The sequence below is a fragment of the Marmota flaviventris genome, chromosome 1, assembly GCF_047511675.1.
Source record: "Marmota flaviventris isolate mMarFla1 chromosome 1, mMarFla1.hap1, whole genome shotgun sequence".
NCBI lineage: Eukaryota > Metazoa > Chordata > Mammalia > Rodentia > Sciuridae > Marmota > Marmota flaviventris.
In genome coordinates, this window is record NC_092498.1 from 184,606,269 (window position 1) to 184,629,268 (window position 23,000).

The 23,000-nt window shown below is 42.6% G+C and overlaps 1 protein-coding gene across 3 annotated transcripts in view; it reads right to left on the reverse strand.

Annotated features, from left to right (window-relative positions):
- Positions 1-23,000, reverse strand: part of Thrb (thyroid hormone receptor beta) — a 372,625-nt gene that overhangs the window by 12,292 nt on the left and 337,333 nt on the right. For all 3 annotated transcript variants that reach the window (XM_071619528.1, XM_071619521.1, XM_027923190.2), the window contains exons 5-8: positions 17,163-17,263; positions 12,022-12,169; positions 9,179-9,384; positions 496-642 (exon numbers count right to left, since the gene is read on the reverse strand). In XM_071619528.1, coding sequence (XP_071475629.1) covers positions 496-642; positions 9,179-9,384; positions 12,022-12,169; positions 17,163-17,263 — 602 coding nt within the window. The remainder of the gene's footprint in view (positions 1-495; positions 643-9,178; positions 9,385-12,021; positions 12,170-17,162; positions 17,264-23,000) is intronic.

A 23,000-nucleotide genomic window follows, 5' to 3' on the forward strand; every position in this document is an offset into this window, starting at 1 on the left:
ATCGAAGGGAGATATTGAGAGCCTTGCTTGACTTTAATTCTTAAGCAACCATTATGCAGCCATCTTGCTGGGATAAGTTGTTCAAAGAATATAGACCTATGTCCAAATCCTGGTACTGCTTTTGGATAAGTTCAATTATCTCTTTGATCTTATTTTGACCCCTCTGTAAAATGCGGTTAATAGAACCTATCCTGCAGATCTGTCATAAACATTGGATTTATGTCGGCAAATTTGAGTTCGGTCACTGGGATTTTATTTGCCTATACTTGGAGCCAGGTCCATGGAAGGGTCTTGGTGGCCCTCACGTGGACAAGCTGAGACTAAAGAAGGTGGGGGGAAACAATGGAACAGGGTGCATTTGTACTTTGTACTGACATTGCTTTCATATGACTAAGCTCGGCTAATTTTAATATTAAACTCTAAACAATACCCAGTATTCCTGGAAATTGATGGAACTATGAAGAAAAATAATGCAAAAGAAAACAATGTCCTCACCTCACAAAACATAGGCAACTTTTTGGCAAAATCCACCACTCTGGTGATTGCTGGTGTGATGATTTTTGTAAAATGGCTGAAGGCTTCCAAGTCCACCTTCCCACCTTCTGGGGCATTGACTATTGGTGCTTGTCCAATATCTTCCGGCTGAGGAGGAGAAACAAGAAAGATTTAAAGGACAAAGCTGAAGGGAGATAGAATTTCCTGTAGTTCCTGTGTGGCAGAAGCTCTTCTGAATTGACTTGCTGCTGAATTTTCTGATTTCCATCTCGTTTATTAACAAACTGTAGCGTTCTCCCATCAGTTGTCTTGGAACAAAGATATGTCTTGGTCATTGCCTTAATCAGCCATCAGTGATAATGTTCTCAGGATGGTTGCTAGAGAGGAGGGGAAGGAGGGAGGGACTGCTGAGCCAGTGCCCCCATTCACTGCATGATGAATTCCAGAGATGAAGTGTTCCCAAGGTTCAGCCTAGGAGCTCAAGTGGGTAAGCTCTTCAGATGATGGGGCAGGAAAGAATGAGCTAGTAGGAAAAAGAAGGAAGGAGGCAGAGGAGACAGGCACTTGGGGTCTGTTTTTGCCTGCACAAAAGGGTGCATACCTAAGTCTCTGGGATGGTGTTTTTAGAGCGCTGTACATTCTCTGTGTGTGTGTGTGTGTGGGGGGGGTGAGCACAGTGGGGCAGGGATGCAGCCATATGATGGGCTGGCTATTCCCTAGCAATGGTGCCCTGTAGATTAACTAGATTCACTCTTGTTTCTGACCCACGCTCCTTCCTCTCAGTGGTCCGGAATCTAGTATAAGGTGGTATCCTGCCAAGCACTGAGAGGGGCCATCTCTAGGCTGCCTGTAGGGAACCCAGTTGTGCGCACCTTAGGGCAGTGGGGCCAATTTGTCATTCAGTATCCTTAGGGCATTTTTCTGCTATTTACTTGAGGCTTTCCCTTCAAAGGGTGGTATAGCTGCATGGGTGTCCCCTGGAGATGCTCTTTAGGCCCCTCCCCAGACTCGATGGTGCAGAATCAGTGTTTTAGTCAGGACTCCCCTGTTCCCTGCCAACATCCCTCAGGTGACTTGTGCACATGTTCCATGGGAATATTCTAGCTCTTCATTCTGTATTGTCTTCCCTCACTCTCTCTCTCATTGTCACTCTTTTTCCTGTGGGAACAGTCTTCCCCACTGTCCTTTCTTGTCTTTGTGATCCTAATAACCACAATCTGTGGACTAGAGGTGAGGCAGCCCCCGCTGCACTGCCCTATCTCAGGTGGTCCTCACCCAAGCCTTGATTTGCAGATGAGCACAGAAGGGCTCAGGCAGGGTAAGGTGAGCCCTGGTGGCCCTGACTCCAGGCAGCAGCCTTTCCAGGATCCCTCACCTGCCCAGCCCTCTGCAAGGCTCTTCCCCCTATGCTCCACTACCAGGAAACAGATGTGTTACTCTTCAGGCTGCCTTTGCCCACCTCTCCACCTATTCTTCAGGAAGTTTTGAATGTCACCAAAGAGATCACAGATCTGTGGCCTGCCTGATGGTGGCCACCTTTGCCTAAAGCCACACTTCATAGTTAGGAGTACCCAGGGTAGAGGGCAGGCAGGAGGGAGAGCAGGAACAGACCCTAGAGTGAGTTGAGCAGGACCCAAGCCCTCACTTACAGAGTAGTGACAGTACTTCCCAGGGCAAGGTCCTGGCCAGGCACTGACCCCCAAACTTCACCAGAACCACCAGACTTCTGAGACCCTCCCTCAGTGTTTGAGACTCTGTAGGGCAGGGGTAGAGACTGAGAATCTGCATTTCTAAGTGTCCGGGACATGCTGATGCCATAGGTCTGGACTCTGAGAGCAAGGGCTTGGGGGCAACCCAATGCAGCGCAGAGTAACCTAGTTACCATATTTCCTCCCTCCTGTCTCCTGTTGCCACTCACATGTAGCTTTCAGCAGGAGAAAAGCAACAGATGAGTCTTAACTCTGTTGCCAAGGTCAGTGTCAGCCCAGGCCCTGCAGGTGGGTGGGGTGGGGGTGGGGCTGGGGTGTTATAGTGCCCATCTCAGGACAGGTCTTTGATACATGCTGTATCACATAGCACATTTGCATGGCTTGCCTTTATCTAGTAGGTTCTCCTGTTTTATTTTTTTTTAATTTATATGTTATGCTATTGTTTTGGTGCCTGTGAGTGGATAAAACCTGGTTTCTGTGATGTTTTAGTGGTAAATGGTTATGTTCTGGGGCAGCTGTTAGCATGGAATGTCCACAGAGAGCCTGCTTCGTGGCCTTTCTGAAGACAGAATGGGTGGAATGATCACCTGGACAGCTCCCGTCCCTCCTCCTCCTCCTCAGATGGAGCTGAGGGAAAAGGTACATGGATTCCTCTTCTGAGAGGCTCTGTTTGGTGCTTTCTTCAGACCTGACAGCTCTAAGACCTTATCATTGTGAAAATGAAGCTCCTTTTACCTCTTCTATGTCACAAGTCTGTTATGGAGCTCAATTGATGAAATTGGGCAGGCATTTGAAAAGGTAGGGAGTGTTATAAAACTTCAGAATATATTTTATATAGGTAGGAATATTCTTAGAAATAAAAATACTTCATATAATATGGTTTGGGCCTCTCTGGATCCATCTCCTCACTGAATACTGATAGACCTAATCTGATTGCACAGAAAGGAGAAATTTGGTCTCTTTTGAAATGATGCTAGTGCTAATGACTCCCGTTCAATCTGTGGGTACATAGTGTATTTGAATCACTACCAATGGCCCCTCCAAAGATTTGGAAAAAAGGACTGAAATTATGCAAAGAAATGTAGCAACTTTAATTAAATCTATGAACACATGAGAGGTTCATTTTATTTTGGGTAAAAATATATCAGAGTAGAAGAAAAAGCAACTTTGAAGTCTCTGCATATTAAATGGCAAATACAATCGCTAGAATAAACTATATACAAGGCCAAAGTCTTCTATTATCTCATTAAGGCTTATCTCCATAATGGTTCTCAGATAGAAAAAATACATATTCTATACATGGAATATATATATAAGTAATGTATAAGTAAATAAAACATTTATGAAAATCTACATATATAGGTACTTGATGAGTTAAATACACCCTTGTTTATGACTTCCACTAAGATTTTTCACCTACAAGGACAAAATGTGTTTTGACATCACTTGGATCTGTTAGGTATCTTACTGTAGCTCATGCAGTGATACATAAGGCTATGAGATCCATTTGTCCACATACACAATATTGGATTTATGCTAGTTCAGGGACAGACAGGTCTCTGGGTTGCAGGTGGACCTTTGGGAATGCCCGCTTTTGCCTCTGTGGGTCCAGCTACCTTGCTTGCTTTTGGGTGGGTCCTTCCAACTCTCTCTGGCTTCTTGTCTGTCTTAAATGGACATATACTGGACCAGCCAGCTGGCCTCACCCTGTCTCCCCACAACTTGCCTTATGCTTTCTCATTTCCCGGCTGCCTTCTCTCTAGACACTGCCTTTTTCTGAAAGTCCCACACATTTTTCAAGACCCTACTCAAATTCGGTCTCTTCCTAGACATCTTGCAAGATGATCTCAGTTCTCCCTCACCTGAGAGCACACATGGCAGTCCACATTTATTCCCCCCCCCCCCACATGCACTAGGCATTTATTACTATCACTTTTAATTGTAGGTGCATATCAAAGACAAACTTCTCAAAGGAGTTGGGAATAAGCCTTATGTATTTTTGCCTATTATGTACAAGGCATCCGTCCAAATGGTGGAGGACAGATGCTTATTATTTAATGGAATGAATAAATGTGTCAATGTTTATTTAGCCAATATTTATGAACAAGTACTATGGGCCAGGTCTAGATCTAGATGATGAGATTTCAACAATGCAGCATCAAGGAACTTGTATCCTGAGGAAGACGGGTAATAGATAAGAAAAATACATTGACCAATAAATTTCAGTCTGTGATAATACCCTGTCACTTCTGGTCTTGTCAAGGACCCTTTGAAAAGCAGTGTGCAAGCTTTGACTTACAGAATGTCAAAGGCCTGGGGGAAGGACAATTAAGGGAAACACCAGCACAGAAAGGAGGCTGAGATGGGTAGAGCCCAGTAATGACATGAGGCAGGTAGGAGTCCCATTATATTGGCCCATGGAGAGGACACAGGCTTATTCTAAATGCAAAGGGATGGCCACTGAAGGGGTGTAAAGAGGAGAGAGGTGTGATATTTGTGGTTATTATGGTGTGTGTGCGCCAAAGGAAAACACTGGCAACACCGATAGGTTTGGTTGCAGTGGGAAAGACATAGAGTTTAAGATATGTCTCAGGGCTAAAGATGCACAGAATGTGGAATAGGGAAGCCAGAGTGCCTCCTCTGGAGAGTAAGGATGATTTTTTTTTTTTTTGTGCAAGTGTAGGCTTATCACCTGGGTGGCCAAAGTTATGTAAATCTCTACCTACTGGCTTACTGTTGTGACTCTTTCATGATTATTGTTTGTGGTAAGCAGGAAATGCTGCTAGTTGGCTCTTGGCAGACTTCTTGGCTTAACCTGGCAGCTCTTTGGCACATGTAGAGTGGGATGGGATCTCGGAGTATTCATAGGGTATTGTCTTGCATGTTTGGAGGGCTGAGTAGATTATGATTCAAGGTCCTGAGACTTGGGACATGACTAGTGGCTCCCACTTTTCCTGGGAGGGAGAATGTACACCGTAACCACCTATGTGGTTAACGGGTCAAATGGTGCCTGGCCTATTGTTATCTATTGCTTTTATGCCATCTGGAAGGCCACAGGGCAACTGAGTCTTACAGAAGTGAGATAACTGATTTAGAAGTTACAAAAGCAACAGAGGGGTCAAACTAAAGGTGTCCCTGCCCCAGGGAGGCCCAGAAGGGACACCTGGTGGAGAGACCAGCTTTCCCTTGCTGTCCGTCATCACATTTCACAAGCCAATTGTTGGTAAAACTGGGCTTTTCTGTAGCCTCAGAGATTTGAGAAAACTAGAAAATTACATGATTTCAGTGCTTTTGGAAGCGGTTTTAAAACATGGCTTGTGCCAAAGTTATTCATGGGCCAAATACTCTAATTTTCTCAAAATTCAAATATAGATTTGAAACCCAGGTCAAACCACCCGTCTTTTTTTTTCTATCTGGTCCTAGAGTGAAAAAATGATGAAGTAGCTTCTTTTGGGGCCTAAGTTAACTTACTTTTCCAGATTAGTGAATACTTGTAGCTTTTATGACAATATAACTTTTAATCCCCCATATTACTATTACTATTACTATCATAATAGGCCTTTTCAAATATTTTTCCAAAACAAGATTGGACATCACATAAAAATCCATGAAATAATTTGTGGAACAGTGTTGAAAGCACCCAAGAGGTGGGTGGTTAGGACTCCGCCATGCAGGAGGTACAAACCCTAATGCATAAAAGCCTCTTCAGTTCCCAGACACCTTTCGGTACATGTATACCCTGTAACAAAGCCAACTCTAGGAAAGGATTCTTAACGTCCTTACAGGAATAATGCACTGATCAAAAGGCGGAATGTTCACTCTGAGCATAAACACTTAATTTTTGTATGGAGTATGTAATAAATATGTCTGGGACCAGGGAAATGGTACGTTTAACTTAATTTTGAGTTGTGTTCATCTATTACTGTGTAACAACCCCTCCCCTCATTAGTGGCTTGAAACAATCCCCAGCCCCTCATCCAGCTGTCATTGAATGGCTCTATAGGCTGCTATCATCTGAGGGTTTTTTTTTTTTTTTTTTTTAAACTCACTTTTCTGGTGTCTGGGTTGGTTGGGAATCTTGCCTTACAAGTGGCCTCTGGGCATGGCTAGCTTGGGCATCCTTCCAGCACAAGGGTATGGTATCAGAGGGACCTGGATTTTCCTCCAAGAGACCCAAGTGGGACCTGCAAAGCCACTTGTGATACAACCTTAGAAGCATCTCTTCTGCCCTAATGTGCCATTTAAAGGAATCATAGGCCAGCCCAGGTTCAAAGAGGAGAGAATAATTGTAGCCCTCGGGGTGGGAGTGAAAAGAACATGGTCTCCAACCCCCCCCCCCTTAGGAGATGCAGGCACAGACTGATGGACTGCTAGAAATGAAAGTGATGGTATAGATCACTGGGACAGTAACGGAGTTCTAATGTCCCCCTGTGAGAATGGCTTAGAGAAGCAGTTATTTATATTTGGATCAAGAGGGACAATTTCTTGACCTGATCAAGGATCCACAAAAAGATTTCAAGTCGGCATCATCAGGGAGGGAGACAGGTGGGTAAGAGACTGCTTGGTAGACGGTATCCTCAACAAGACCCTCTTTGGCATGGATCATCTTATGGCCCTGCCAGAAAGTTCAGGGCAAATCATGCTATGCTGTCCCTTTCTTGGTTATTTCTGCACATGGTCAGACCCATGACTGGCAGAAGGCTCTAAATTAAGGGTACAGACTCAAGACAGGTTCTCCTTTGATGAAGAAACCACGGAGAAGTCTGATTATATTTTCTGTTATAGGTTTGTTTCTCAGCTTGCAGACATGGCTCAGATGTCACCTCCTCGGAGAGCCCTTTTCTATTTAAGCACTCGGAGAAATGAAGTCCTCCTACTTCATTCATAAGCACTCTGTCCCTGTACTCATCCCTAGCTATTTAGCTCCCTGAACTGGAATGTAGCTGACATATTCACTTCCTGGCACAGAGTAGCTGCTTAGTGACTTCCTTTAGTGACAGACTAGTATCCATTTTCTTTTGAAAGTAAATAAAATTGTTAACTTTTCTCCCAGGGGTAATTTAAGAATTTGTCTCAAATCTTCCATCAAGCTTGGAATTCAGCTTGAATTCCATTATTGGTCACTACTTGAAGTCAGAATGTGGCATTAGGCCTGAAAGTTTTTTTTTTTTTTTGGTTGGGGGGGCAGTACTTAACCACTGAGCCATATCCCCAGCCCTTAGAGACAGGGTCTCACTAAGTTGCTGAGGCTGGCTTTGAACTTTTGATCCTCTAGTCTCAGCCTCCCAAGTTGCTGGAATTATTGGCATGTGCCACTGTGCCCAGCTTTTCTGAAAGTGGTTTCTAAATGTTCATTTATGCCTGACATGTTTGGGCAAGGGAGGGATTTAGGAGTAGGGTTAGGCAAGACTCTATCTTGCTAGACCCCCAATACATAGGGTGGGAGTGGGGATGCATGATGAAGGCATTATGAGGCGGCCCCTCCAAGGTGCTGTGTGCTCGGGAGGCTTCTCAAGTTTGTGCAGGTGGCCAGGGAGGAGCATGGCTCCTAGAGCCTGCTGTACCTGCCACCACCACATACTAGCTGTGGGAACTTGGACACATTTCTTAAACCTCTCTGTCTCTGTCCCCTCTTCTGTCAGTGGGGATGTCCTCTGTATCTACCTGTAGGGTTGGTACAGGGAGTAAATGTATGCAAAACCCTTAGAATAGTGCCTGACATACAGTAAAGGTCATGTAAGGCTTTGTTAAATATTGCTGTTAGTGGGAACCATTAACAAAATACTGCTATTGTCCTTTCATTACAGCCATCAAAGCCACGGTTTCACAGCAGGTGGATAGGTGCAAGCTTTTTCTTTGCAAAAACTTACTCTAAGGTTATTATGATTTTTAAAAATACTGTTGCATTAAAATGTTGAGGGACAAGCCCAATGATACCGCTGTATCTGCTTGTTCAGATGGGCAGGCACTTGGATGTTCCCTAGGGACATGGACTTATAGACTATCTGATGCCAGAGCTTGGCCTGGTGCTCAGACAGGGCTTCGTGTCATAGCTTAAGCACAGGATCAGTCTCTGAGATGGTGAGTCCATCTAATGAGGTGGGCAGAGAGCTTGGACTTGGAGTCAGAAGTTCCTAGTGAGCTTTTGGGCCCAGTTTGCATATTTAAAAAAAAAAAAATGGGGCTGGTGATCCCAGCTTAATGTCAAGAACTGTGAAGTCTAAATGAGCAGTGGGTGGGGAGGGCTTTCACAGCTGCCAGCTTTTAGAAAAATATTAAATGCCAATATTCAAGGGTCTAGAAAAGTCTGTTTTTCCTACACACCTGCCCTCTGTCCCTACTTCCTTATTTTCATAGTCTTCCATTAATTTCTTTAAAAATTTTGACTTCTAGAGGGCTGAGAATGTAGCACAGCAGTAGAGCACTTGCCTAGTGTGGACCTCAGGTTTGATCCCCAGCACCCCAAAATAGATATACACCAAAATTTTTGACTGACATGATTTTTTTCTTTGTGCTGACGATGGAACCCAGGATTTCATAGGCAAGTGCCCTATCACTAACATAAAAATATATTTGAGGGATGGAATTAAAGGCTATTCTTAAGGATTAAGAATGTATACAGTGGGCATGTGAGGGAAGCAGAGAATGGGGACAGGGAAAGCTGGCAGGTAATGAAGTTTATCAATGAGTTGTTCCAGGACAGGCCTCATTAACAGCAAAAGCAAACTGAGGCCAAAGGCCAGAGAAACGGAATTCAGTGAATCACAAAGAGTAGATGGTAGGAGAGGCCGTTAGGTCTCACATAGGCAGATTACAACTCAGAGGCCAAGAAACTTGCAGGGCCAGGATTCAAATCGGGCCCATCAATAAAATGGGACAATAATGGCCACATCCTTGAGCTATGGAAACGAGTCGAGTTGAGATGGAAAATACCTGGTGTGTAGCTGATCCGGAGCCATGGAAGGAAGCCTTACCAGAAATTTCCGTTTCTGCTTCCAGTGGCTGCCTTGGGCATTGGTGGCCACGTGGGCTTCGGTGACGGTTTTGATGAGTTCCCATTCCTCATCTGTGGGCTCTGGTTTGTGCCCGATGGATTTCTGCAGCTCTTCCCGCCGTCGCTTCTCCCGGTTCTCCTCTATCAGCTTCCTCTTGGCCAGCCTCTTGCTGTCATCCAGCACCACTGGGAGGGAGAGAAAGATGAGATCTACAGATGCTCCCAGGACACAGGGTACCCCACATGTCCTGGAGCCTCTGGGAGGGGCCACTATGGCACAGATGGCCTGGTAAGGGAGTGTGGGGGTCACATTGAAGCATTTGCTCCCTTTGGTAACAAAGTGCCATGGACTAGCCATTGTCCACCATCATCCCGGGAGCAAACTCTCAATGCCCAGGCAGGTTCTCAATGTCCTGAGGGAACTTTGGACACTGGGCACTGCAATGTGATAGAATATAGTTCTTGCAGAGAGATGTGATCTATACTACCCATAGAGTCACAGGCACATCTGTCTAGCCAATCTGAATTCACTCTCGGGATTTCTATTCTCTCCACCTGCCTTAAAGAACTTCAGGTCAAGGAAAATGTCCTGGAGCAGTAATCGGAGACTCCTAATTCCTTCCTCAGAAACAACAACAAAAACCCCCAAAACAAAGAATCAAACTACCCCTTAAGGGCTAATTGGAACATGGCTGGACCTCACAGGTACTCACTATGCATTATTTTCGACTTGATCAACCCTCAATGGTAAAGATCCTAGTCTTTGGAATCTAGAAGGACTTTGGTTTGAATCCTAACACTACCACCACTCGCTGTGTGACCGCTGGCAAGTGACCGGCTCTCTGAGATTTCATTTCTTCTTAGGTGAAATGGAATCAATAATACCCACTGTACAAGGTATGCAATGTGATAATATACTGTAGGTAATCAGTAAATGTAGCTACAACCTTTTTTGCATAAATAATAAGAACAGGTAATAAGAAACCTCTATTTCTGTGGTTAATTTCTAAACCAAAACCATTGCACAAGACTCAGTAGCTACCAGTGGAATGGAAAAGCTCAGGTCTTATATTCCAGAGTCAGTATTTTTAGAATTGGAAGAGGCATTAAATGTTATCCAATTCAGCTCATGGCCCAGGGTTCCTGACTCCAGTTCTACAACATCATTTTTCTAGAGCTACTTGAAGACTCAGCAGGGAAAGAAAAGAAGCAGGTGTAGCAGGAGGAGGGGAACTGGGATACCTGGAGAATGCACAAATAGAACATCAAACCCCAGATGATCCGGACTGGATTTTCAAAGTCATATAAGCATTTACAAATGCAGAAAAATGTGAATGAGCCCTGTTACGTCATTTGGCTCATTTACTAAAGGGTAATAACACCTGTAGTCCCATTTCCCAAATGCTCCCAGTGTGCCAGAGATTGCTGCATTTGATAAACACTATCTAATTTAACCCTGGATACAACCTGCAGAGGTAGACACTAATTTCAGAGAAGGAAAACCTGAGGCTGTATGCCACCAGCTAGCTAGTGGCAGTTGTGGGACTTGAACAGAAGTTTTTCTGCTTATAATGCCTGAGCTTGTAACATGCCTTGTGAGCAGGAAGAGACACTCAGAACTTATTTCTACAGTAGGATTAACACTGAGTTTTTTTAACCCCATAAATTTTCAGATCTTCCCAATGAAACCATGAAATAGATGTTCAGTAATAACGGTTCATTGTAGTGACACATTTAAGCATTTTGTTCCAAGTCAATCATATTCACACATTCTTACTGGGCATATTGTTGGCAAGGGCTAAAGTCTTTAAAAGATAAGGAACATTCACAGCCAGAGGTAGGGATTAACTCAGGATTTCCAGCCTAACACCCTAACCCAGCCCCCTTCCTTTTTGGAAGGTTCTCTACCCTGTCTTATTGAGCAAAGTGCGACATTCTGTGGATTTTTTTTTTTCATTCCTCCTGAGAGAATTCTATTTATCATATAAACATAAGCCATGAGTATTTCCTCCTGTATCAGGAAGAGTCCTTACTGCATTTTCTTTTCTCGGTTTTCCTTTTTAACTAATAGTTGCAATCACTCATGGATGTGCAAAAGTTAATGGCAGTAGAAATCACTGATACTGAAGCCTGGTGGCAGGGAAGCTGCACATGCTGAGTGACATAATTATTCTTTTTAGGATTAATTGAAGCGACTGGTATAAATCCCTTGCACAGTGTAGGGAGGAGAGACCCCCCAAGGGCTAATCTTATCACCATATGCTGTGGCACTTGGAAAACTGGGCAGGACAACTTCGGCTCGAATGTCTTTATGGCTAAAAATACAAGCAAGCCACTGAGAGATGACTCATGCAGTAGCACTTGACTGAATTCTCCAGAAATTCTTGAACATGATGTTTTCCACCAATGCCCCATCTCCAAGAATGCCCATAATGTAAATTCCAACTTCTGCTTCTGGAAAAATAAGGGGAAGTTGCCAGGGCTCTGAGCATATGAACCCTGGGTATGAGAAGTTACTAATCAGGGTCAGTGGACAAGACCCCTCCTTTGTAATGTGCTGCAATCTGTTGCTGCATGCACAGCAGGGATAAATTTAACCCCTTTCCTTCCCCCATCATCTGGATACTTTGAGAGTTGATAAGATGGAAGTAGGATGGGGTCCACGGCTCCCACATATCCCCCTCAGAGCTAAGCCTGAACGGGAACACCAGGTTCTGCACACAGGGGTTCCTGTTTGCTTTTCTGTCTGGTTGATCTTGCACCAAACCCTTCCCCCCAATCAACACTCCTCAAAGAGGAAGCAAATGAAGAAGTTCTACTTACAATCTGTTGCCATGCCAACATAGATGCATTTCTTAAAGCGACACTCCTGGCACTGATTTCGCGTGACTTTGTCTATAACACATTTTCCTTCATATTTGCAGGAATAGGATGGATGGAGATTTTTCTGAATTGTTCTTCTAAAGAAACCCTACATGAAAAAGAAAAACCTCAGATAACAGTTTCATATTTTCTAGTTAACAATTCTGGAATTTTGGATCCACATAACTATGAGATCTTGTTTTGGACCTTAACCTGTATTTGGGTCTCTGGCTCTGCATCCTCAAATATAGGATGGCAGCCCCAAAGTGAACCCCCAAGAGCTAAAGGAGATGTCATAGGGTTGCAGGATCCATACTTTTTTTTTTTTGCCATTTATTCAAGGAAATGAAGCTAATAGGAGAATCTAGCACTTTTTTATTATCTATACATTGAATAATATAAATTATTTCATAGGGTGTTGCGATGATGTTGAATTTAAGCTATGGGGGACTTTAGACTGGGGATTAAAAGAGCCGAATGCTTTTGAGACTTATTAACAATTACTTGGTAATTAAGTAGATGCATTAAGTGCCTTTAGAAATTTAGTTTAATTCCTGTTTTGACTCTTGAGATGGCCAATTCTTTTAGCCTTTCAAACAACAGCACTTAGAAGAAAATTCTGGGTTTTCTGTCACATTTCCCCCATAACTCATTTCTTTTCTTCAATGTCTGTAGACATACACCCACAAATTCAATTTGTTTTTCCTGTCTGAAGGATGCTATTCAGTTATAGGGTTGGGTGACTTACATAACATGCTCAAGGGGATTGTACCCGAAGCTTTCTGGACATGATTCTGAAGTCTTGGCAACTGTACTCTAAATTGCAGGAACTGATAATGGCAGCACTCATTGTGAGGGCTACGTTGCAAAGTGCTGTGGACACGAATGTCCTTCTGTCTTCCCCATAACCCTGGGGGTGGGGCTGTACTCTTAATGTCCCCATCATTGGGATTAAAAAACTAAGACTCAGATTCAGTTGCTTGCTTCACAGTAAGTTCATGCTGGAACTTGACCTGCAACCCCGGAGTTGTAATCCAAATCTTATTTTGCTTAACTGCTTACGTGATATGAAATGACTTTACTGTATTATTTGAATGAACAGAATATCACTAGTTCCCCCCTCACTTGCCCCTCCAAAACATTTCTTTTATCTGTCTTGGCAGACTGGCAAGTTTGAAGGAGTTCACTGCTGAAACTTAAAGGGGGGGGGCCTCTCTCTTTGTTAGAGAAATGGTGGGACGGAAATGCCAGCTTCAGCCCACGTTTTTGTTATCCTGGGTAATTTTCTTTGGCTTTGGTGACGTCCATATGCCCACTTTGCATATTCCTCAACAGACACAAAAGCGCTTCCTTACAATGAAAAGGTCCAACATAGGACGTTATGTTGGCAAAGCAGAAAGAAAAATGACTGAGACTTATAGGCTTGATTTGGGGGCCTGTGTAAATCCTTTACTATTTGCATTGTTCAAGTTCATGAGGTTCCGTGAGGTGAATATGCAGTTACAGGATCCATGGAATCACACACGGTTCAGCTGGGTGAGAGGGCAGCAGTGTTGCTGTTCAGGGTGGGCAATTCCTGAATAGTGTCAATGTCAGAGCATGTCACAGAAGTGAAATGTAAGCTGCGCTACAACCCCCACCCCCAAGGAGGACAGAAGAGGGCTAAAGAAACCCAGAGATTACAGGCAAGATGCAAGGCACAAGCTCAGTGGCAGAGCGCTTGTCTAGCATGGGTGAGGCACTGGGTTCAATCCTTATACTGCATAAAAAACTAAACAAATAAAGGCATGCTGTTTATCTATAACCGTAAAAGAAAAAAATTAAAAAAACCTTCAGGGCACAGACTGGAGGCCAGCACAACCTGTTTCCCTAGAGGTGGGAAAGTCCAAGACAGCCAGTGAGGATGTGGACTGGGCCGCTCAGGACAGGCAGGTGGTTTCTCCATAGAAAGCTGGGGTGACCCTCTTCTCATGTTCTTTCTGATGCCTGCTCCAAGGATAGGACTGGGTTGGGGGCATCCTGAAGAGTCAGCACTAATGAGTGGGTGAGGTGTGAAAGCCAGAATAAGGGGAGCCCCACTTCTCCCCAAGGGCCATTCTATGCACTCTCTAATGGGATGGGTGAAATAATTTCGACTTTGCCTATTCTGAACAAAGGCTGGGGGTGCCTTGCTACACCCATCATTGTGCCATCTTTCCTGTGCCTACATTTGATGACTTTTCTTCGGTGCTTTATGGACCTATTTCCTTTTATACCCTCCTGAGCTATAATAAGGCATACTTTCATAGGATGATGGACCACTTCATCTCAGTTAAATATAAAGATGCTTGGCCTCTTCATCTTAAAAAGTGACAAGATTAAAAAAAAAAACCAAGAGTTGATTTTTTTTTTTTTTTTTTTTTTTGTGTTAGGGATCAAACCCAGGGCCTTGTGCCCTAAGGCAAACACTCTACCAACTAAGCTTATCCCCAGCCCATAAAAGCACACTTGAATAGAAGATCTTTATAATAGTCTACTTAAAAAATCCTTTTAGGGATGCTAAGCACATGGTCTAAGCTAAACCCCCAATCCCTAAGTCCCTGGGTTCAACACTCAGAGTAATATAATGACAAAAGCCTTTCTGAGGTTTTATGGAATGATGACATATTTCATTGGTTTGTTGGTCAGTAGAGGTATCCTTTTTAAGAAGTTTCAATACATCCTGAGAAGATGGACCTATTTCTAGTGATCTGAGATGATGTGCCAATCAGTGACATCAGGAGCTGAGTGTTACCCTCCTAGTTCAGTATTTGGGAAGCTCTTAAGCTTTGGGTCTGTCTTAGAAAATTGTGGAGCAACATAATGCATCTTTTGTAGAAGAAAAAAAATTAACAACTAGCACAAGAAAATATCTCCAAAAGATTTTACTTTTGTTAGAGAAAAAAAGGACAACGTTCTATCCCATAGAAAAAAAATCGCATGTTTAAGCAATATGTGAAGCATAGCTTTGGGGAAAAAAAATCTTTTGCCATTCTTAAAAACTGACTTTTTCCCAATTTGTCATTACCAGCCTGCCCCCATCAAGGAAGGCTCCTTTCTAGATAATAATGGAGGCAATCCCAGAATCAGAATTCTGATGGAGATACAGGCACAGGATTTGAGAAAGCTGCCTTTGCTACATGATCTTTTTTTGTGTGTGTTTGCTGGGGATTTAACCCAGGAGCCACATCCCCAGCCTTTTATTCTTTTTTCTTGAGACAGGTTTTTGCTAAGTTGCTGAGGCTGGCTTTGAACTTGCCATCCTCCTGCATAATACCAGGTGTGCTACATGATTTTTTTTTTTTTTAAAGAAACATTAGCTGAATCAAGCCCCAAACATCCAGTGGTTTTGAGAAATGAGGAAAATTGATTTTAGCGAGGCAGGGACATGGGTTAATAAGCTCAGTTCGCCCTTTAAGTCAATTGCTGGTAATGCATTTAGTGCTCTATAAGGCATATTCAGTCTGGAGAGTCACTTTGGGGAGTTAAGTATTAAATGGAATTTTCATTAGATTCTCTCCCAGAATTCAAAATTTGCCATATGAAATGATTTAAAAGAGTTTCAATGCTGCATAATCAGTCAGGTAAAGCCTTCTGAATTGAGGCTAATTGGTGGTGGTGGGAGGGAAGGCTAGTTTCAATTACTGAGTTTTTGGAATGAGAGAATGTTTCATGGTTTTATGACTTTCAAATCAAGCCAATAAAACTGTGCTTTTAAGAGAGACTACAAGTCTCCTAATTAATAAATAGCTAGGACTTACTTGTAATTAGCTTCATGAAATTCCTTAAGATGTTATTTTCATGGACATAATGGCAACCTTCAGCCCAGTCTTTGTTAAAGAACTATAGCATCCAGATCAAAAGGGTCTGGATGAATGGAAAGTTGTGTAACAGGGTCTCAAACAACAGTGTTGCAGATAAAAGGCCTTGGGACCTTAGGGGATGTACCATGTCAACATTATAAGCAGACTTCTAAGCATTTCCAAATTTCATGCAAGGCAAATATTCCACTAGGGAAGTGGAATACACCTTGGTTTGTAATGGACTAACATGTTAATTTTGGGGGTTAGCAGGAGGAGGAATAGGGTATCAGAAGAAGAAGAGATAAGATGGGTGAAAATGGAGTTGTACAAATTTTAGTTTACATATTGTGATAATTAAATTTCAGATATAAAAAAGGTCAAGAAAATTTGAAAGTCCCCAATTTTTAAATATATCTTCATTTATACTGCATTAGATGAATGAAGGATATAGCACTGGCTTTAGCTTTTTATGACAGACTATTTTTCTGGCTAGGTTGTCAGGCCAAAAGATGTTTTCCATAAAGATTAATTTTGTTGACAAAGATTCTAAGTAGGCAAATTTAGGCTCGCTTTTGACTGCTGATTACTGGTATGTTCTTGTCAAGGATCTTAAGAAAGGTCTGCAGAGAATAAAATTAGTCTGGCTATCCATCAGGTATTTACTACAGCCTTTACAGAAAGCCACTTTGGATAAATTTCAGAACATAATTGAGTCTAAGTAGCCTTAAAGATATTTCCTAATGGAACCCTTAAAAGTGGACAGATTCATGCAGATGAACGGTGGAAGCAGCCTGCGGCAGAGCAGACCCTGTCTCCTCCAGTACTGCAGATAAAATGGGAGGAGAAATGGCATTTTCTTGGGATAGAAATGCATTAAAAAAAAAAAAAAAACTCACAGTAAAAGTTTAAAAATTTTCATTTTCTTCCTGCTTTAAAAATACTTGGAGAGGTAAAGAAACCAGATGTCACACTCTCACAAAACTTCATGTAGTTACTTACAATTTGGTGAAATAGTTCTTTTTTAAAAAATTGTAGATGGATATGATATCCTTATTTTATTTATTGAGGATTGAACCCAGCGCCCCACATGTACTAGGCACACACTCTACCACTGAGCCCCAACCCCAAGAGTTCAGTTCTGAAATGTGTCAAACATGAAGAGCAGCACCAGACCCCTGGTTGGTCACAGGCCACGAATGCTGGATTTGATGTTAATTGGGAATTAACACAGGAAAGGATCAGAAATGGTACAGCTGAGTGCTGGGCACCCAGGGTGCTTACCTTGCAGCCTTCACACGTGATGCAGCGGTAGTGATACCCAGTGGCTTTGTCACCACACACGACACAGAGCTCGTCCTTGTCTAAGTAGCTGGGGATGTATCCTGTGAAAGAGGGCAAAGAGGAAACTGTCAGTCCAGATCCAGCACAGCTAAGGTCATGTGACCAGAGACAGCATGAGTTTCCCATGAGAACCCATAGAAAAGACAATAAATCCAAACAGTAGCTCACACTTGGAGAGTGAACATCAGCCCAGATCCCTTAGAAACAGGTTAGACCACGTCTGCTGTTGGGAGCCTGTTGGAGCCAGTGAATCAAGTAGAGATGCTAGGATCTGAGACTCCTGAAGTGCTCCCAAATTCTGGGCAACAAGTCTCTTTTCACAAGGCTTATTTCAAAACTTCTCTTAACTGCCACCATGTTGGCAATGGAACCCAGACTCTCATGCATGCCAGGCAAGTACTCTACACAGATCTATATCCCCAGCCCTTGTTCTTAAAAGGCTTGGTGCACTTTGGAGTAGAAGTGAACTCAGCTCCATGGTTGGAAAGATCCTGAGGATATTTAACCACTCCTGATGTGAAGACAGTGGCTTCTGGGGGTTTAGCTTTCCACAGGGCCACTAGAAATTGCCAGCAAAGACTAAAACATAGTCTTATTCCTTCTACTTAAACTCTATCTAAAAAAAAAAATCTGGGGAATTCATGATAATACACAATTCAACATTACTGGATAGTGTGGAGTGATACAGGTTCCATTGACCAAGGAAGGAAAACCCAACTATAACTCCCTTCGTTAGTGTCCTTTATTAGTTGAAATTTATTGATCCAGGAGGGAAAGTTAAAAAAACAGACAAAACCCGCCTGCTTCCCCTCCTTCACAGAGAAGCGGCTCACACACAAGAAACTGCTTCAGAAGGGCAAGCACAGCTCCGTACACACTAGCACTTTACCATGGAAGCAGATGGTTTCAGATAAGACCAAATAATCAAGGCATGATTCATTGGGGTGGGAAGAAGGGAGAGGCTCAGAAAATGAATTTATTCTCCTGACTCTGGCTCTCATGAAGGTCTTAGACTTCGTCAACTTTTCTTAGTTTTAGTAAAAATCAGTTGGGTTGAAATGACCATAAGATACTCTCTATTTTACCATGACATTTTCCATAGACCTTTATTAAAATAGGTCACTGAGGGCTTACTCTCCACAAACGGGAGGAAATGAATCCTTTTCATAATTTCTTAGAAACTATTTTGCTCAGCCTTTAATTTAGAAAAGATGTTACTTCTTAGGAGGTAGATAAATGACTTCAAAGAGATTTGGTAATGTACAAATTATATTTTTAAAATATCACGGCTTCTCTCGATTTACTTTTGCATCATGCAAACCATGACTCATCTATTGAGTTCACTTCAAGGTTTTCAAAACTCTCAAACTGTTTTTCCAAGGAGAATTCTGGGAGGGATCTGGGCAGGAGGAGGAGCCAAAATGGGGTGTGTGTGTTTGATCACGAATCTGACAACATTGAGTATATACTCTGTGCTAAGCACTAGGTAGGTGCTGAGAATATAAATGAATAAACATGGTTTCTTCCTTTGGGAAGTGTAGGCAACTTGGTGGTTGCTCTAGCTCTGGTCATTCATCAACGAAAGAAAAAGGTGAAAATGAAGGAAAGAACATGAGAAACGGAAATCCACTGGTATCTCACAGTGAGAGACATCAGTTCCCACTTGGGAGGATGGTTTTAAACAAAAATGACAAGTGGTGGAGAGGATGGTGGAGAGGATGGGTACTTATGTGGTGTGCACACATCTACTTGTAAAGTGTAAAGCAATTTAAACAACAAAATAACCCAATTATTAGAACAAGCATCTTCCTTGTAAAGGCAGCACATTTATATACACATTTGATGGTATCAGGAGAGCTATAGCTGGACTACTTATACTTTTCAACTGTGTATCCCTGAGCAAACAGAATGTTGTTCTTGGTGTGACCCGATATGTTCATCAGCTTGGCATTGCTGTGACAAAAATTCCTGACAACAACTTAGAGGGGGAAAAGTTTATTTTGGCCCACGGCTTCAGAGATTTAAGTCATGATTGATGCACTCCATTGCTCTGGGTGGGAGATGAGGCAGAACATCATGGCGGAAGGTGAGTGGAGGAAAGCTGCTGTGCTCATGGTGTTCGGGAGGCAGGAGAGATGAAAGAGGGGCCACAAGGAAGACGCATACTTTTAAGGCATGCCCCCAGGGACCCACCGCCTCTAGCCACATCCCACCTGCCAAGAGTCATCACCCAGTCAGTCTGTTCCAACTAGGGTGGACTGATTAGGTTACAGCTCTCATAATCTCTGAATATTCCTGCCTTAACACAGGAGCTTTGGAGGGACACCTCATATCCACACCATAATACACGTCTGGGAACTTTAATGACCAGAGCTAGAGTTGCCAAAATTCTGGTAAGTCACCATCTCTCATTCTACCAGCAGGACACTGAGGATTTCTTCCTCTCCTGCTTAATGATTTAGGTGGCCACACCATCTGACTTTTGGGATTCTTGAAAGTCCTGGAATTTGGGACTAACTCATTCAGAGTGGGATGGACTCCTTTCGTATTCTGACTGACAGGAGATAGGTGGTTTGCATTATTTCCTATTTTCTTGGGGGGTAGAGGTGATCAAATGTCTTCAGTTAAATCATCAAACCTTGTTCAGAAATGTCGACCTGAGTTGGTGGCAGTCGCTTACATGATCACACTACTGCACCCCACCCATTGCTTTTTTTCTCTAAAACAGTCACAAATAATGATACATCAATTGTTACGCCTTAAGTCCATTATTCATCCTTAAATAACATCCCACACCTAGTGACTGCAGAGAGGGATTCTCCTCAGGTAACTGGGTACGCTTGGAAACATCACATGGTCACCTTTCTCCCAGAGAACTTAGCCACTTGTTGCTGTTCAATTTCGCTGATTCCTTTTCACATGCACTAAATGAGTCACATGCTGGCCAGTGTGCCCGATGAAGGCAAAATGCACATACAACACTAGCTCTCCTGCTATAACGTGTGGACACTACTGGGTGTGTCAGTGTTGGGTTCTGTCTAGAAACAAACATGAGACACAGTCCTGAAGCTACACTGTTCGTTTTAAAAAATGCAACCATGCTTTGTCCTAGGTAATTGCTTTAAAAAAAAAAAAAAAGCCTGATTAAGAACTCCCCAGAAGAAATTAAGACCTCTTTAGTCAGCTTTTCATCACTGTGACCAAAACAATTCAGAAAGGAAAAATCTATTTTGGTTCATAGTTTCAGGGTTCCGTGTAGGATCAACAGACTCCACAGCTGTGGACCTGAGATGAGACAGAACTTTATGGTAGAAAGTGTGGCAGATAAAAACTGCTCAGTTCATGGCAGCCAAGAAACAGATACTTCACTCACCAAGGACAAAATATAAACACCCAAGGCACACCCCCCAGTGACCTACTTCCTGTAGCCATATCCTACCTGCCCCGTTAATCCATATCAGTGGATTAACTTACTGACTAGGTTACACCTCTCAATCTAATCACTTCAGCTCTGAAAATTCTTGCATTGTCCCACACATGAGCCTTTATGGGACACCTTATATCTAAACCATAACAAGACCCATAATAACATGTGATAATTCAAGACTGATATATTTCTCTGGCTCTTATTTTCTCGTATGCATTACTTTTCCAATGAATGAACTATGCTGTCACTTTATTTAGCATATTTTTATGAACACAGACTACTCAATAAAGGACTTGGGAATTGCTTTTAGTTGACATTTGGCAATGTCTAATTGCTTAGTGTAAAATAGGTTGACATGGTAAAATATTAAGAGATAATTAACTCATCATGTATATAATTCAATGGCTTTTAACATATTCACAGAGTTGTGAAACCATCACCGCTGTCAATCTTATTTTCATCAACCCCAAAGGAAACTCCGTACCTTGAGGAGGAGTTGCCCGCTCCTTCTTCCATCACCTCTAGCCTTTCTGCTCTAGGCAAACCGATACTCTGGTTCCACAGATTTGTCCATTCTGGACATTTTGTACAAATAGGATCATACCATACATGGTCTTTTGTGGCTGGCTTTTCCCTTAGCAGAATGTTTTCAAGATTCATCCATGTTTCGACTAACACTAATTTTTAAAAAAATGATTCTAAGAGGGAATTGGAGTGTGGAAGGGGAAATTATGCAACAGATGGTAAGCTTGGCTTTGGGGTTTAGACTAGATTCCATGCTTTCTCCTGTGTAGGTGAAATCAGAAGTCTGGCTAGTTTAATTTTTTTTTAAGTGAATGATAACAGTATGGCAGGTCCTAGGAGAAACCCTGGTCCTTCTTGCCCCCTTGGCAGACACACAGCCCTTACGCAAAGGAATATGAAGCTGATTAATCTTGATGGTAGATCTAAAGTAGAAGGTGCCCCCTAGGAAGAAGGGGAGAGGGGCAGAGTTTGACAACACTTTCGTGTGGCTAATCTGAACTTTTGTATAAGACTGCTTTCTTACCAGTTCTCTCTGATCCTGGGAAAGACTCTGCAGCTCATGCAAGTTAAGAAGGACCTAGAAGCTACACTGTTCATCTGAGGAACGGCCTCTGCCAGTTTTCTCGAGTAGTTGCTGAAGAAATTTGGTTAATAACCCCCCAAAGAGGTTAAAATGAATTTGATTATCTTGTAGAACTCTGAGTGGGTTAGGCACAAGATACAGGATGAAACTTTCTTCCAATTTTATTAGATTTCATCCTATAGCTCAGAGTCTTATTATTATTTGTTCTTTTTAGATATACATGACAGTAGAGTTTTTTGGGGCATACTGTACATACACGGAATGTAACTTATTCTAATTAGGATCCTCTTGGGGTTGTATAGGATGTGGAGTTACCTTGTCGGGCCTTTCCACCCCTGATACCTTCTTCCACTTCTTTACATACTTAAAACCTCCCAATGGTGTATCCCAACATACTTGATTCCTTTTTCATTCAACTTTTGGTGTTAGGAATCGAGCTTCGTACCTTGTTAATCTTTAACCCTGTGATAAATACTGCATCAGTTAAATCACCCGTCCATTCACATATTGAACAAACGTGTATGAGCCTTCTGTGTGTACATTCCTGGGCAAAAACTTGAAACACCATGGACTTTATAGGCAGCAATGAAAGCCAGCCTCTAGACTGCCAGCAGAACTGCCCCAGGCTCTCCAACTTCACCAAATCTTCCCTCAGAATAGCTACTGTTGTCCTTTTGAAGTCACTGAGCATCTTTTTCCTTATACTTTGCCCAGGTCCTTGGTATTGGGATATAGAAGACAGTGGAGTTCTAAGGCTTCAAACTTACATACATTGGTAGGGAGGTGAAGCAGGCTGGAGATTAATCCATGACCAGGGGCTCTGGTTCCTACCTGAGGTCTTGAGGCAGGAAAAGGGGCAAAGCAATTTTGGATTATTTGTTTTGACTCAAATCCTGAAACTAAAACATAGTTGTTGGGCCAGGCTAGGGTATAATAAAATTTCATGCACAAGAAGTCCTAGCTCGGAGTTCTTAGTAGCCAACATAACCTTTCAATCCACAATTAGAGTGAAAACACTTGAAAATGCAAATCACTGAGAGAGGAAATAAATTGGTATAATGAATTTCAGTCAGAATTTTAATCAAAAGGGTACATGTACTGGCAGTCTACAGTGCTTGGCTCACAGAGTGTTTAAAGCTTGGCTCAGTTTTTTTTTTTTAAAAAGGATTTCACATAAAATCCAGAATGCTTGCTTCATGTGAAAGGTTGGCAACCCCCAATTCCAAATTCTCACAGGGCGGCA